The sequence below is a fragment of the Coenobita brevimanus genome, chromosome 23, assembly GCF_032717465.1.
Source record: "Coenobita brevimanus isolate Jiangsu-jjx chromosome 23, ASM3271746v2, whole genome shotgun sequence".
NCBI lineage: Eukaryota > Metazoa > Arthropoda > Malacostraca > Decapoda > Coenobitidae > Coenobita > Coenobita brevimanus.
Window position 1 is genome coordinate 38,420,494 of NC_136976.1, and position 17,567 is coordinate 38,438,060.

Below are 17,567 nucleotides of genomic sequence, written 5' to 3' on the forward strand. Positions count from 1 at the left end.
CCATTTGACTTTGAGTTATTTGTTTTACAGGGAGGGGCACTAACCCTCCACCAACCCACTTGTTGACACGTAGGGAGCAGATATGGTTTGGTTATATGTTACCACCCAGCGTTGTAAACAGTTTTTTGGCTTACAGGAAACCATTTGGTTTGTCACTCAATGTAAAGCCACCTGTAAAGGAAAGAAAAGCAATAAGAAGTGCAGGAAAGATGAGAGGAAGACAGACACAGAAAAAAAATGATAAAGGGTAAGGAAGAAGTAGGCAGCACTACATCAAGTGAGTGGATGATGGTCACCACCACCTTGTTCCCTCTGTACCATGTATATTTATATGCATCTTTGTGTTTGAAATACAAGTTACAAATGCACAGCCTCCTTTCCTGACACATATCCTTCAGTCTCTTCCCATTATCATTGTCTCCTGGTACTCCATTACAGTCCATTATATATTAATATATTAAAGTACTGTACATTGAAGGATCACAGTTCATTTATCCTTTTTTTATTTGCATTTTTTCTATTTTAAGGAAGTCAAGAAGTGATTACTGTACTACACCTTTATATGCTAAAATGTTATTAAACACATTAATACCTAAAAGCAAGTATGCTACCATCTTTGCCATTGTCCAAATAATAGAAACTGAAGAAAGCACGTATCTTTTGTGCCTCCCTAAAAGTGCGTAACACTCAGTCATCAGACAGACAGTAAACACTTAGCATTGTAACTTCTTAAAACTAAGCCAGATCTTTGCATTGAAGAATGTATAAAACACACAACGTATGTAAACTTCATGTCATTACATAAAAAATGAAACATAGCATTTATACCTAAAAGTCCGTAAAATCTTGGCTGGCTGGCCGACCAATAACCGTACTGCAAAATGAAACGACATTTATACTTAAAAGTACATTATGTAACATCTTGGTCATTAGCCAACAACATATCAGACCAACTTACAGAGTTAATGCAAAATGGTAAAAATACACCTGCTTAATCCCTGAGATTGCATTTAATTCACTAGCACTGTAGTCAGTGATTGTCCTATATCATGAAGTAAAGCATGAATGGCTAAGTACAGTGTATGCCAAACCACATGCATAGATAGTATAATGTACTGTAGTTGCTCACATTACACACGTTAAAAATGTCACGCTTTTCTAGATTTCAACACAGTCAAGTATCTTTATTCACCATGAAAAGGTAAAAGTTGAAGGTTCTCTAGTTTAAGTAAGCAATGCTTTTTGGCCACAGTATTTCCTGCCATGCTTAATATTCATTCTGAATTTACACTTGAAGCTGGGCATCATTTACATACACAGGCAGAAGCTTACACACACACTATCAGAGGATGTACACACTCTCTACGATTTACCATCTTCCAATTTGACATGAGATCAAAGCTGCAAACTTTGTTTGAAGTGGAATCTCCTAAATCTTGCAATCCTAAACTGTGGATTCCTAATACAGTCACTGCTTGCATAATACGCAGTCCCATAGCGCGAATCTCACATAACACGGGAGGTGCCATTTTGTCTCCCAAAAATGTCACAATGCGGAATAAAATAGATATAACACGGTCAGGGGAAGCTGCTCATTTGTTACAGCACCTGACTGTGCGGTGACAATTGACAGTGGGAGGCCCCAATTTATTTTTCAAAGTTGTACTGTGCAGCCAGTGATAGAAGAACGTGGTGCGAGGCATAAAATTATGGTTGGAAATCACACAACACGGCATGTGATAGACAGAGTGCAGATTACTTCAGCCTGTGACGTATTGCCATCACGTCTGCGCGGTGTGTCGTCATGGTCCACAGAGCATTCCTGTTCCAGTTGAGCCTACCCTCTCCCCACTCTCTGGCTACACACTCACTCTGTGTGATCTCTCTCTCTCTCTCTCTCCCCCCCCCCCACCTGACCCAGCCTGACCATGCAGGTCTATGAAGACCTCTAGCAAGAGAAAATTCGCCAATGCCACCAGGCTCTCCTCACCCACTACTCTCCTCGTTAAGAGACTCCAAAGCAAAACAACCAGGGGAAGATGCTGTGTCTGATGATTCTGTTGACTTTGAGAGGTTTGTGCAGGAAGCAGAAGAGTGGCAGCAGAAGAATCAGGACATGCAGGACTCACCGTCTTCATTAGAAGAGGACTCTGTGGAACGATGACCATGCTGGGGACCAGTAGGAGTCCTGCCCTGCCACGGAACCCCACTCCACGTCCCCCCCAGAAAGCCCACAACCTCTTCCATTCAAGATGAGGAATCCTCCAATGTTTGTATGTAATGAAGTCTATTAGATATATAAATGTCCTGGGAAGAAAACTGAAAATTGCCCCAAAATGTGAACTTGGGACTGGCTTTGGCACCATGAAACCCTTTAACATGTAAACAAGGCTGTATAACCTGGAAATCTCATAAAACAGAAGCTTCAGGGTACAATATTCCCGTGTTATGCGAGCAGTGTTTGTGCCCGGCGACAGCATGCAACAGTTTGCAATATCAGTAACTTCTGGAAATTACACAAAATTCATGAATGCAGCCTCAAAAGTGACTCATTTCCAGTGCCTCATGTAATACGTGCCACCATTACCTCAGGCCTTCACATTTAGCTAGGTGTAACCCAATCGTAGTCAAGCATGGCAATTACTAAACCAATCATATGCAAGCGTAGCACTTATTATAAGCCAATCACATTGCTTCCCTCCCATGCCAAGCATGAGGGATGCATGCACTTGATGTCTTGGCGCCTGGCTCAGTGCATTGTCTCCTCTCCGTTGTTTGTACAGTACCCTCGCGTCCAACACGCGTTAGTCCAACACAATTCACGTCCAGCACGGAGAGCAAATAATTAGTATAGTTTAATACGATTTAATTACTGCAACACGAGTGTGTTAGCATAACATGCACAGAGCTCCGAGAAGTGGGCGAAATCCGCAGAGTTCACCTCTAGCACGATCACCCCCGGTCCAACACGGCCATACTGGACATTCCCATGATGATGATAGCCAATGAAAACTTCTGATCAAGTAGCCTTCCCCGCCCGCTATCGTGACGTGATCGTGATGCCGCCCAATTAAAAATGCTTCTGCTGTCACGTGATGTTTTGTTTAAATTTCTCCCGCCACAGCGCCACTCAGTCGCATAATTCGCATCGGAAGGTGCTTTTTTCTTGCTGCATTTTCTGCCATTGTTACTGCATTTTACCTTGCTCACGATTCCTAGGAAGCCTTCTGAGAACCCCAAGAAGCGTCGGCACCTCCCTCAGGCCACCAAGCTAGAAAGCATCGAGAGGAAGAAGAAAGGGGAGAGGAAAGTTGACATTGCCAAGCCCTACGACATGAATGAAGCCAACGTGAGGACCATAATAAAAAACCAAGACAAGATCCTGGCAGCAGTGAAGGCTTACAGAGTGCTAGGACAGGTAGAAGCAGGACCTTCCATGGCTGTGGACGAAGATAGTGATTCTGAGTGTGATTTCGAAGGATTTATGAGGGAGGTTGAGGAGGAGCAGCAGCCATTACCCGCTAGTGACGCCAGCAGCCATCCTCCGGGGACCCAGTAGGACTACCTACAGCCTTGGATACCACCTTCCATTCCCAGCAAGCCCACCAACACTATCCTAAAAGGTTAGTTATCATTCATAGCACAGTACCATTTATTATAATTACAATAGTACCAATATATGTATAGGTATATGGTAGGTATTTAGGGTGACTTTTCCTAGGGTTGCTGACATAATTCATTTTTCCCTATAAGCTCTATTGTTTGTCCAACTCGTTTTTGGTCCAACACGGGACCCATGCATGACAATATTACCGTGTTGGACGCGAGGGTACTGTATGTGGTTCTGGTGTGGTTTGTAATGATTTTTTTTTTTTTCTCCCCTGTGCCTCCTCTGCCTGCCCAGTGTTACCATGGCAAATCATAACTCTCTTAAACATACAACTTCTACAAGGAAGGGGAAGAAGAAGAAGCCAGTGTTAACTTACACTGAAATGTTAGGTGTAATAAGGAGGATTGACGGCGGTAAGAAGAAAGCCAAAGTTGCCCACAATTACAGGCTCAGCAAAGTAATTCCTTACCAGGCGGACACAGCAGTTCACCTGTATTAAAACAAACTCACAGTCTCAAGTTAAACAATTTTGGCACATATACAACACGGATAGTTAACTGTCGAATTGTGACTGCAAGAAGTGAGTGGAAAAAAACAAAATATACCCATCTAGAGGTATTTAAGGAAGCAGGTGGGTTGCCTGCAGCAGTGTTCACCGATAGTCTTTCCAACTGGCCACTTTGTTTACCAGCCACCGCTCTGACTGGATGCATCAGTGTATCACGCATTCTAAATCTTCAATTATAGCTTTCAGCTTTAAGTTTGTGACAATGCCTAGTAGCTGTGGTAATCCAAGAATAATAGCAATTAGCTTGAGAAAGACTCATTTCCATAGAAAATATGGAAAGACCACACCCATTTGGTAAAGAATTAATCTCAACCAGTTGACAACTCTTACAACGACAGAGAGGCAACTGAGGGCGACGACGACACTGCTTCCATTGTCTTCACACTGGACCTTGAGGGGTTCCTGAGGGAGGTTGATGAGGAGAAAGCAGCACAGAGGCTGCAGCATGAGGCAGCAGCACACTCACACCTCATGCTGAGAGGCCATAGGCCTCCTGAAGCCTCGGAACCCCTCCCCCTCCTTCACCCGTCCATTCAAGTAATGTCATCAGTCAAAACTGGATAAGAATCTTACAGTATTGTTCATTTCCATTAAATATGCTTGACCAATTTCTTTTCCAGGTTGCTAGTGTTCACTGGTGACCAGTTTGATGTAGGTTTTGGGGTGAGAGGGGGCAACTTTTCCAAGATGACAGACCCATAAGTAATTTTCCCCATAAGATTAGTTATTTCTAACTTGTAGAATTCTCAAATAGCGGCATGTGCTCAGTTGTGATTTAGGAGATTACACTGTTGTAATAAAGAAGCTGTCGCAGTGTTTATATATAACATTTTTCTCTTAACTAAAGGTTTCACTATAGAAACAGTTTGAATAAAATTGCCAAATGTCCGTTGTTCATCCCTTTATCTTAGAGTTACTCTCCCCTTATTGTCCTCATCTGCTGTAAATAGTATAGCCAGATAGGAGTTTAAGAACTAATGGTTGCAAGTAGTTTGTGCTTATGTCAAATGCATGGTTGTACACCGTTTACCTACATAAACCCACAATACCACCACCACACGTACCACTAGTACAGTGCTCGTCAGAATTGTCGAGCGCCTACCGCTGGGGGCTCAATACCTATGGCCAAAAAAGAATCACCCATTTTTGGTAGTAAAAATCAAGCCACAAGTTTGCGGCGCTAGCATGACGTCATGGTAGCCTGAGGCCTTCCAACGCGCTGGTTGGTTCCCGCCTCAGTTGCCCACAGGCTGCCTGAGAGAGAGGAACTCCGCCGCGTCTCTCTTTTAGCGCCCTTTTTTACCGAGTGTCCCGCAGTGTTCTGGCTTTTGCCACTTTGTTATGGCACCTACCAGTGAACTGTCGAGTGAAATCATATCCCAGATCATTGTTCTAAAGGAGGCAGGCCACCAAACAAAGGAAATTAGTGAATTGGTTGGTGTGGCTCGATCGACAGTGCATAGGTGGTGCGCGCGGTTTCGAGTGGAAAACAATGGTGAGGTTCCCACAAAGAAACCGCGGTCTGGTAGGCCTAGGAAAACTTCCCCAAGGTCTGTTAATGTTTTAAAACGTGCAGTGGAGTTTAATCCTTGTGTGAGTGCAAGGAAAATAAAGGAGAGCAACCCGGAAGTGTTTGGTGAGGTGTCTGTGCACAGTGTCTTGTAGGGTCCATGAACTTGGTTACACAAGTCACAGGCCTGTGAGAAAGCCTCTTCTCTCTAGCAGCCAGTGACTTCGTAGGCTTGCCTTTGCTAACAAATACCTTAATTGGGGTGAGGAGCAATGGTTGTCAGTGTTGTGGTGTGATGAGGCAACGTTTAGTGTAACCTGTAACAGAGGAGCACGTGTGTACCGGCACAAAGGTAGTGACCCACTTGACCCACGGTATGTTGAAAGCACAGTTAAACATCCTGATTCACTCATGGTATGGGGTTGTTTCTCTGGTCAAGGTTTGGGGAAGCTTGTTGTGCTTCCCAAGAACATTAGAGTGAATCAGGATGTTTACCTGGAGCTTCTGTGTGATCATTTACCAGACTCCTTCGAGCTCACAGGTGCACGAGTGTTTCAGCAGGACGGTGCACCTGCTCACAAGGCCAAATCGGTCACCAATTGGCTTCGTGACTGCGAGGTATCATTCATGAAAGACTGGCCAGGAAATAGCCCACACCTCAACCTGATTGAAAACCTCTGGTACCTCGTAAAGAAGAATCTCCAAGGGAAGGACGTGAGCTCTCTGCCTAAGCTGGAAGCCGCCATTCGTGACTCCTGGGACAAAATACCCCTCCAGCACCTCAGGAACCTCACCCTTTCACTTCCAAGACGTCTCAGGTCCGTGTAGAAACATAAAGGATACCCTACGAAGCACTGAAGGTAAATAAAATGCATTACTGTATTTATATGTTTTTTCAATGTTGAAAGGTTTGTTTCGTAGGAGGGACACAGGGCGCTCGATACTTCTGATGAGCAATGTACAGTAGGCCCAGTATACTGTACCACACAGTCAGGTCACTAATTTTGACCTTGATGGTTATTTATTTTATTTTATTTTTTTTTTTCACTCACCCAGATATTACTCTGAACCTTTAATGGTTTTCAATTAGACTGTTCTTTATAATGCTGCAAAATAGTGTCAGGGTAACAATACTCATTCACACAGACTCTGGCTAAACAGTGAATGATATCTAGAATAAAAGGCATATTAATGTTTCTTTCATCTGTATCCAGTATGCCAAAGTCATCATCATCATCATCATCATCATCATCATCATCATCATCATCATCATCCGGACCTCCTTTCCCACCCTAGGGCAGGGTGAGGAGTAGCAACGTCCAGACAGCTCAAAATTGCCCAATCTGATGGGCCACGCTTCCATTCACTCACCATTCAAGCCCCCATAATCCTGGCTTTATCTGAAACGCCAAAAACATTCACCACATTCTTTAGCTTCACATAGACATATCCGATAGAGGCAATCCAGACGCTGTCACATCAAAAAACGGTGGCAAATCCCTGATCATGCGCTTCTCCTCATAATATTCATTCAGCCAGCTCGATTTCTTGTCAGTCCCCTAGCCTCACTGACTTCCAAACCTTTCTTCCTTACACACTCAACAGTAAAAATTAATATCAGCTAGGTAATGGAAAAAATGCAAAAATTGACAATACATCTGTTTGGCAGATCACGTCTGTTACAGCATTCCGTAGCAAGTCTTAATGTCAATGATCCTTCTACAAGCTTATCTATGAATTGATTTATAAAGTATATTTCTTTTTCAAGTATATCTGAGCATTTTTTGTGTTTGGTGATGCTTGGAAAAAGATTAGGCTAATAGTCAGAACTTGATTCTGAAAAAAGAGTGGGAACCAGAGTTACTGAATCATCATCATGGTGGGCAGATGCCGTGGGGTGCATAGCTTCACTTGCCCTTTGACTCCACCCACAGGTGTCCTTTCACACAGCCCTCCAGGCAGCAACTCTTCCCTCTCTAAGCATTTCTCGACATGAATAATGAACCTCCTTCAGCCATGAATTCCGTGGCCATCCATTTGGTCTCCTCCATCCCAGGCTAACTCTCTCAGAGATCATCCTGTAGGCAGGGTCAGCCTCAGGAAAATGGGCCACCTGCCCATATAACTGGAGTTGGTGCTGACTTATTTTGTGGGTAATGGTCCATGACTCAGTCTCACAGAGGTGTAGCAGGTTATGTATCAGGTCATACCAGCGATATCCCGTGATCGTGCAGCGGCACTTAGTACTAATGGAGCAATTTGTTGTTTCAAGTCACTGTTTAATGTCCATGTTTCACGGCCATAGAGTATGACGTAGAGCACATTAGTGCCTTTAAGATGCGAATTTTTGTCCTACACAAATAATGGCAATGCCAAGTACCCAAGTTGTGTGAATTCATAACCCCATAGGCCAGACTGATGCAGTGAGAAATCTTATTGTCTGACCTACTGTTGTTCCTTACCACACTACCAAGATAAGTGAATCTTTCCTAGATTCCCGCATTCTCATCACGTGCTTGAACAGACTGAACGGCGTCATCCAACAAGCCACCAAATTTCTGAACCATGGTCTTGGCCCAAGAGACTTTATCCTAATGGCATTGCATTCCCTTGAAGTTCTCCGAGGGCACCTAGTAGTATCTCCAGCAAATGCTAGGATAACTGCATCATCAGTGAAGTCAAGGTCAGTAACCTTAAAATTGCCAGCTGATACTCCACAGTGACTTCAACTCACAGCCTGGCCAAGTACCCAGTCCATGCACGTGTTGAAAAACATGGGGTCAAGGCCAAGGAAACTTCCCTGTCTTACTCCATTTCTTAATGGGAGGAAGTTGAATGTTCCTTCTCCACACTTGACAGACTCTCACTGTTTGAATACAGGCCATCAGTCAGTCAGATTATCCCTGCAGTGATCCCATGAAGTTCCAAGAGTTCCCATAATACCTCCCAATTTACTGAATCAAATGCCTTTGTGAGATCCACATAGGCTGGAAGCAGACCTCGTCAGTATTCAAGGCAGCATTCCACGACAACTCAAAGACCTTGATGCAGTCATCTGTAGAATTCTTGGGTGTGAATTCAGATTGCTTAGGCCTCTAAAATTTTAGCAGATGGTCGTGGATAGGCATCAGAAGAATGTGAGCAAAAACCTTGTCAGGTGCACTGTGCACTATAAAACTGTACCCTGATAGTTACTAAAGGCACGATGGTCTCCTTTCCCTTTCCAGATATGGATGATCAAACCCTTTGTCCAGTCAGAAGGAATGATACCAGTCTGCCAAATGGCATCTATGACTGCATGTAATGCCCTGACCATGGCTTCATCTCCAACTAGGATCAGTTCCAGTGGAATGCCACAAACACCAGCTTCTCTACGAATTTTCAACCTATCCTTCCTTCCTGATTTTCTGTAGAGAGGCATGGTATCATCAGTTGGTGGGAGAACAGTCAGTGGTTGTACCAGCTGACAGAAGCAATCCACTGGGGGGATCAACCATATACAACTGCTTCACAGTACAGTGAACTCTCATATCCATCATTGCAAACCTGGCATGCCTCATTATCTGTCACAGCAAATGGGGGCTAGTTTAAAAAAAAATCCATTGGAAATTTTCCAGTATTGAAACAAAAAATGTATTTATACTAGGGATCAGCATGCTAGGATTGCCGTACATCATCGTCGTCATTATTATTATTATTCTTATTATTCAGGGCAAATCACAGTGGGCCCATATTTGAGCAAAAATTCCATCCCACTTGCATCTCCACTGTGAGAGAGAGAGAGAGAGAGAGAGAGAGAGCAAAACCATTCTTCTGGCAGCCAGATAGAGGCCAAAATTGCCTGCCTGAGCATAGGGAAACATTTCTCAGTAAGTGTGTGAGGTATGCAATTTTCATGTGCATTTCCTCTTTACTGAATTTTCTGCTATTATTTTCCTTTGTAACCTTTGGATGTGGCTCAAAAATTAACCAAAAGAGGATATATACGTACATACCCAGGGGGATGAGGGTGGGTTCTTGGAATGTGGAAAGTTTGAGGGGAAGAGCGGGAGAAGTCGTTGAGGCATTCAGTTGGAGGTGGGTGGATGTCGCATGTTTGCAGGAAGTCCGGTACAGGGATGGATCAGCCAGAAAGATTGTTGGGAAGGACTGTTACTATAAGTTGTTTTGGCAGGGGGGGACAGACGGATGTGGGGGTGTTGGTGTGATGGTTGCGGAGAAATGGGTGGAACATGTTATGAATGTTATGAAAGTAAGCGATAGGATATTGGTAATGAAAATTCTGTTCAGTGGAAAGATAACTGCAATTATATCGGCATATGCTCCACAGGCACAATCAGATGAAGTAGAGAAAGATAGATTTTGGGATGATTTAATATGTGTAGTATGTGGTATGTGGGATGATGAGATGGTGGTTTTGGGAGGGGACTTAAATGGTCATGTAGGTGGAGCAGCTCAAGGTTATGAAAGAGTACATGGGGGATGTGCATATGGTATAAGGAATGCGGAAGGGAAAAGGATACTCAAGTTTGGGGAGGCAACGGACATGATTGTGTGCAACACATAATTAGGAAAAGAGAGAGTAGGTTAATTACATATGAGTCGGGGGGAAATAGCAGTCAGATAGACTACTTTCTGGTTAGGAGGGCTGATAGGAGGTTAGTGAGGGATATTAAAGTTATAGGAGGTGAGGAGTGTGTGCAGCAGCACAAACTATTGATTTGTGATATGGCGCTGAAAGAACGAGTGATGAAAAAGAGGACTTATGTACCTAGAAGGAAAATATGGAAACTGGAAAACCAAGTAGTACGGAATGCTTTCCATAGCGAGATGAGGAAAGTGGTGGCTGAACAGGGAGCCGTAGACAGAGGCATTAATGAACAGTACAGAGCCCTCAAGAACAATCTCTTGAGAGTTACTGATGTAATATGCGGTTGGACAAGAGGCCCACCAAGACATAAAGTAACTTGTTGGTGGGATGAGGGTGTAGAGGCTGCAGTTAGGAGAAAAGAAGGCTTTTCCGGGAATGGAAGAAGGGTGGTAACAAGGAGGAATACTTGGTTGCCAAAAGTAGGGCAAGAAGAGAGGCATACAGGGTGAAGTCTGAGTCACAGAGATTTCTACTTGATAATCTAAATCATGGGAAAGAAAAAATATTATATTTAAGGTGGCAAATCAGTTGAAGAGGGATAATCGGGATATTAAAGGTGAGCAGTGTGTGAAGAATGATGAAGGAAGGGTAGTGGTGAACAGTGATGCTATTAAAGATGCATGGAGAGAGCATCATAGCTGGTTGTTGAATGAGGAGTTTGACTGGGACAGGGAAGGTTTGGAGCCAGCAGATCTAGTGTTTGGCCCTTGGCCTTTGATTGACACTGCTACTGTGAGTGAGGCAGTGGGCAGGATGCAGGTGAGGAAGGCAGTAGGTGTGTCTGGGTTGGCTGCCAAAATGTTGAAGGCCTCAGGAGATAAAGGGGTGAGGTTAATCGCTGACCTGATAAATATGATTATATATGAGTGTTGTCTGACATGATTAGTTGAAGAGTGCAATTGTTAATGTGTCTAAAGGGAAGGGTGATGCCCTGGAAAGAGGAAATTGTAGAGGTATAAAGCTTTAGATCAGATAATGAAGGTAATGGAGAGAGTTCTAGAAGGTATGATTAGAGAAAGAGTGAATATTGATGAGATGCAGTTTGGGTTTATGCCAGGCGGGGGGACCACTGATGCCATATTCATTGTTCAACAGCTTCAGGAAAAATATGTTGAGAAGAAAAGGGATCTGTATTTTGTTTTTGTTGACTTAGAAAAGGCCTTTGACAGAGTCCCCTGAGAGGTGGTGAAGTAGGCAATGAGAAAGCTTGGTAGTAGTAGTAGTAGTAGTTGTTCCCTAGGCAGTCTGGCCGAACAGCCCCGAGTCCCTTAGGAAGGCCATGGCCGAGACTGGGCTTTCCCACAGAGCTCTCAAAGAGTGTATGTTGTGTTGTTGGCGTAGGTGATTGTGTGCAATGCAGTCTTACATAATGTGCTTAATAGTATGGGGTGCTGTGTTACATCCTGGACAGGCATCAGCGATAGTCATCCAGCCTCTTCTGGTAGCTTAAGTGGGTTGGATGGTGCCCACATCTCAGCCTGGCCAGGTGGACCCTGTCCTTACGAGGGAGATAGGATTCAGACGGGTGGATGTCAGGAGGCCGTGCATGCAGCTGTGTGTTGTCTTCAAGTGACTGAATGGAGCGGTAAGTGATTTGAGTGTGGATATGCTTCTGGAAGATGGTCCGAGGTGGGCAAGGGGGGGAGAGATGACAGTGTTTGTGTATGATATCGTGTGCTGGGTGTTGGTTTGGAGGAGCGGCTGGTTAGGGTGGTTATGGCTATGTATGTGGTTGCTCACACGCAGGTAAGAGTGAATGGAGATTTGAGTGATGAGTTTTCCGTGAACGTTGGTGTGCATCAGGGGTCAGTTTTCAGTCCCATGTTGTTTATCATGGTACTTGAAGCCCTCTCACCTGACTTCAGAAACGGACTCCCGTGGGAGATGTTGTATGCTGATGATTTGGTGTTCATCACAGAGAAGGAAAGGGAGGCGGAGGAAAGATTTAGAAAGTGGAGAGATGGTATGGGGTGCAGCTTAAGGGTAAATGCAGATAAAACAAAAGTGATGATATCTAGGGTTGGTGGTGGTACTTTTAAAGACAAGGGATAGTGGCCATGTACATTTTGCCACAAGGATGTGGGAAATAATTCCATCTTGTGCAGTGTTTGTAATAAATGGGTGCACAAGAGATGTAGTGGTATCAGAAGTAGACTGCGAGATAATGCTGATATTATATGTATGGTGTGTCGGGGAGAGCAGGTGGAGATTGTCAGGAGTGAAAGGATTGAACTTGCTGATGAGTCTCTTCAGTGTGTGGAAGAGTTTTGTTATTTGGGAGATATGTTGTGTGCTGGAGGTGGGGCTGGAGCTAGCTCTGTGGCTAGGGTGAGAAGTGGTTGGAAAAAGTTCAGGGGGCTGTTGCCTCTCCTGACATTGAGAGGACTCTACCTACATGCTAAGGGGTCTTTGTATGCATCATGTGTTAGGAGTGTAATGCTGTTTGGTAGTGAGACCTGGGCAGTAAAGGAGGAGGATATTCACAGGCTCAGATGTACAGAAATGACAATGATCAGGTGGATGTGCAGTGCGTCCCTGCATGCAAGGTCTGGGGGGGCTGGGTTTTCGATGGAAGGGTTGAGAGGTAGGATGGGACTGGAGTGTATTGGTGTTGTGATGAGGAGAGGTAGATTGAGATGGTTTGGACATGTGGAGAGGATGGGGGATGATAATTGGGTGCAGAAGGTGAGAAGTGTTAATATTAGGGGTGGGGTCATGAGGGGTAGACCGAGAATGACATGGGACGAGGTCATTAAGTGTGACCTCAGGGTTAACGGACTGAACAGGGAGGCTGCAGTAGACCACACAGCTTGGAGAGCTGCCATTAGGTGACCACGGCCGACACATGCAAGCATGTTGGAGCCTTGAAAGATGAAAATGATATATATATATATATATATATATATATATATATACAGTATATATATGTACATACATACATATGTTTAGTTTAGAGGGTGAAGTGCTTGAAAGGGTACAACAGGGAAGAAAGGATGCTGATTCTTTGAAAGGAGTGATAAGGAACAGGGAAGTGAGCATGGAAGTATAAAAGTTATTGCATGACAGTATTGTGATACCATCTCTAACGGATGGAAGTAAAACTTGGACCTTGCTGGAAGGACACAAGTCAAGAGTTAGAGTAGTGGAAATGAGTTGTTTGAGAAGAGCATATGGAGTTACATGGAGAGACAGACTGACATTTGAGGACTTGAAGGAGCGTTGTGGTGTGGATGCAGATGTGATAGAAAGCGTTAAGAGAAATACATTGAGGTGGTTTGGCCATGTGGAGAGGATGGAGAGCAAGAAACCAATAAGGAGAGTGTATGTGAGTGAGGTGGAAGTGGGGAGAGGGAGAGGGAGGCCGAGGGTGAGATGGAGGGATAGCATGGAAAGGTATATGTGGGAGAGGGGTGTAAGCTGGGAGCAAGGCAGTGAAGTGGCATTGGACAGGGCAACATTGAGGCAATTTGTTTGTGGCCACCTGTTATGGGATTGAGGCATCTGGCAATATATATATATATATATATATATATATATATATATATATGTAAACAGGCAAGCAAATTGGTACATCCCTAGGTAGGGATTCAAAGCATTAAGAGAAATACTGTAATCCCCGTACTATCCAGACGCCCACTTTCCGGACATCCCCACTTACCGGACATTGTGGGCCTGGACCTTCGGAACCCAAAAAAAAAAAAAAAAAAAAATCCCCCCAAAATGCGAATTTTTCCCCACCCGTAATTTGAAATTGCAGCGCAGCGCCGAACAGCTGTTACACCACAGTCCCTCACCCCTTCCTTCCTCCCCCCTCCCCCCTCCCCTGTCAGGGTTGCCATTTGGTATTTTTCCTTACCTAATATGGGCCAATTTGGTCATGAAAAATTCGTTTGGTAATGAATCAGAGTAATGCATTACCAAATGGATTTTTCACATGTATCAGGATACACAGGATGGAGATGGTGGATTGTCTGCCCTCTCTGATTAATCTGCTAACGTACATAGCGTGAATATAACCAACATGCTGTTAATTATACAAAGAGTGATGACATGTATTTCCACTTGTATATATAATTAGTGAAGAATAAATGCTAGCATTACGAATTTGGTAATGAAAAGTCAAATTTGGTAATGAAACTTTAGGAGTTTGGTAATGTGGCCATTGCGGTCTGGCAACTCTGTTTCCCCCTTACACACCAACACCCAAGCAGTTATTGCCTAACTTCGATCGCGAGTGGTAGCATGTTGTAGTGGGAGCCACACGTACTCATTTTTTTTTTTTGTGAATAAACAGTGAATAAACTGCAATACCTCGCCACTAGACCACACGGGAATTTACAGTGTTGTGCAGGGTTAAGAAAATAGAATTTAGAGTGCAAAGGATTAACTGTGGAGTGCAAATGGCGGTGGGAACTAGCCTGATGCAATTAACAATGTGCAGTGTTAAACAGTTATAACTCACAGTGCAAAGAATTACTGTAAGTGCAGCACAACACTGGATTACTGTACGTGCTTCAAGAGCATTTTCACCACTGCCAAAACCTTACAAAAGGTAGCCACAAACGTGCTGTAATTACCCTGGATGAGGTACAGTCACTTCTAATTCCTCATTCTTTGGTTCCTTTTCATTTATTTCAAGCTTTTATGTCCATTATTGGTGTGAATGAGGTCTTAAATAGGTTTAAATATGTGCTATGCATGTCCGGTAGGGAGTTACTTAGGTGGCTTTCAAAATCAGGCTGGGTTAGGGTCCATAAGTACCAGTCCAGGAGCCAGGGACTTGTTGTAAGTACCCAGAATGTTTAATATTGTATAAACTCATCTCTAAAACCTCGTTTTGTGGTTCTTTTGCATTTATTTCAGTCTTTTATGTCCCATTTTGGTGTGATTTGGGCCTTAAATAGATGCTATGCATGTCCAGAGGGAGTTGTATAGGTGTTTTTCTGAGTTAGAGTCCATAAGTACAAGTCCAGGAGGCTGGGGCCCACTATCCAGACAGGACCACTTTCCGGACATGCCTTTGGCTCTATTACATTGGATAGTGGAGGGATTACTGTACTCAGAGAGATTTTGGCCATGTGAACAGGATGGAAAATGAGAGACTGACTAGAAGAGTGTATGTGAATGAGGTGGAGGAGAAGACTGAAGATGAGATTGAGGAATGTATTGGAGAGATGTATAAGTGGGGATGAGTTGGAAGGAGGACATCCAAATGGCAGAGGACAGGGCGATGTTCATTTGTTTGTTTATTTAGGCTTCAGTATGGTTGCATGCATCAGCCTTGATTACATGATGGTGGTTCTCCACATTGCTCTAGTTCTAGCAGTCTTTCTATGCATTCTCATAACCCTGAGGTCACACACTGACATTTTCCCCTGTTGTTTTTTTTTTTTTTTTTTTTTTTTTTTTTTCCCCCACTGCTTGTGCCTAAACTTAGTCACCCTGGGCACCCGTCTTCATCCTCCATCTTCTCCACATGACCGAGCCATCTCAATACAGTATAGCTCTTCTCTTCCCAACACTAATGCATCCTTTCTCCCAACTCTTCATTCACAATCCTCAGGCCTGTCATTCAGGGAGAATCTGCACATCCAGCTACTCATTCTCTTCTTTGTACAATTGAGTCTACAAATATCCTTTTTCCTTTACTGCCCATGTCTCACTACTCTGCAGCATAACTCCTAATGCATGCTGCTTAAAAGGATTCTTTAGCACAGAGGGAGAGCTTCCTCAGTCTCAGGAGGGGAAACAATTCCTAAACTTCTTCCAGCCACTCCATACCATTGCAACCGAAGTGGCTCCAGCCTCATCTCCAGCACATATCATGTCTCCCAAATAACAAAACTCCTCCACACACTCGAGACTTTCCAGCAATATTAATCCTTTCCCACCTGGCTCTCCTTTACATCATGCACACTCAAGATCACCACTATGACATTTGTTTGTGGCCACCCCATACGGGATTAAAACATTTGGCCATAGATAGCTAGATAAATAGAAGGATATCCTCTGTGATAGCTAGAAACAGTATCTGTTAACCCTTTCACACCAAGGACTTTTTTTTTTTCATTCTAGATAACATGAAATTATATTATTCAGTTTAAAATATATGAATGCAGGATGAAGGTGTTCAAGGTAATGAAGCTGTTAAGATACAGCAGCTTGTTTATGACTGCTTAATACCAATGATACATCAAGGAGATGATGATGCTGTTCACCATAATCATCATATTGGTTTTATGTCTGATATTTTCCGTGAATCATGAGTCATACTGCTTCACCTGATAGTACTCGTCCAGCTTGATCTGCCAACTCTCAGATAATGCTTCTACATCTGATGTCAGTAAATGCTGCCCTCCATGTGTTCCTCGGTATATCTCTTTGTTGACAGCCTGGTACTTCTATATACCTCATCCAGTTCCCCAGTCCATCATACTGACACCCAAACCATCTCAGTTTCCTCCATTTTACTTCCATTGTGATACTTTGCTTAACTTTTAAAGTACAGGTATTCTTTCTTCCGAGTTTTAAATATGACTATATGGGACATTACATGATTTAATTTTTTTTGACAGCGGGTCTCCTAACGCGAGACCCAAGAGTACGTGAGAGGAAGAAGCCTGGACAGAAGGGTGCCAGAGCCAAGTATACATGGAAGAAACGATGAAGCACCGGTTATATAGTGGTAGCAAAACTTTATTTAAATATGGTGCGATTGTTTGAATAATCAGTTGTAACTCTGAAGTAAAGATTAATAAATATTTGTCCCTAATTTTGTTCTTTCTCTTCCTGTTCTGAGTAGTTCTAAGTACGTACAAATAAATTCAACCAGGAAATTCATAGTTCAGCAGCAAGGGATCTTTGTATGTGGCATGTGCTAGGAATGTAATGCTGTATAGTAGTGAGACCTGGGCAGTAAAGTAAGAGAATATCCGTAGGCTCAGACATACAGAAATGACAGTGATTAGATGGATGTGTCATGTGTCCTTGAATGTGAGGCCTGGGGGAGGGGGGCTAGGTTTACGACTGAAGAGATGAGAGGAAAGGTGAGACTGGAGTATATTGGTGTTGTGGTGAGGAGGGGTAGATTGAGATGGTTTGGGCATGTTGAGGGGATGGAAGATGACAGCTGGATGCAGAAGGTGAGAAGTGTGAATGTTGGCGGTAGGGCTGTGAGAGGCAAACCTAAAAGACCTTAGACAAGGTCATAGAGAGTGACCTCAGGGTT

General features: G+C 43.6%; 1 protein-coding gene across 3 annotated transcripts in view; it reads left to right on the top strand.

Annotated features, from left to right (window-relative positions):
• mRpS9 (mitochondrial ribosomal protein S9) overlaps positions 1-17,105 on the top strand; it is a 266,276-nt gene extending 249,171 nt beyond the window's left edge. For all 3 annotated transcript variants that reach the window (XM_080267237.1, XM_080267238.1, XM_080267239.1), the window contains one exon: positions 16,915-17,105. In XM_080267237.1, coding sequence (XP_080123363.1) covers positions 16,915-17,006 — 92 coding nt within the window. In that variant the 3' untranslated portion in view covers positions 17,007-17,105. The remainder of the gene's footprint in view (positions 1-16,914) is intronic.
• The last annotated feature ends 462 nt before the right edge of the window (positions 17,106-17,567 follow it).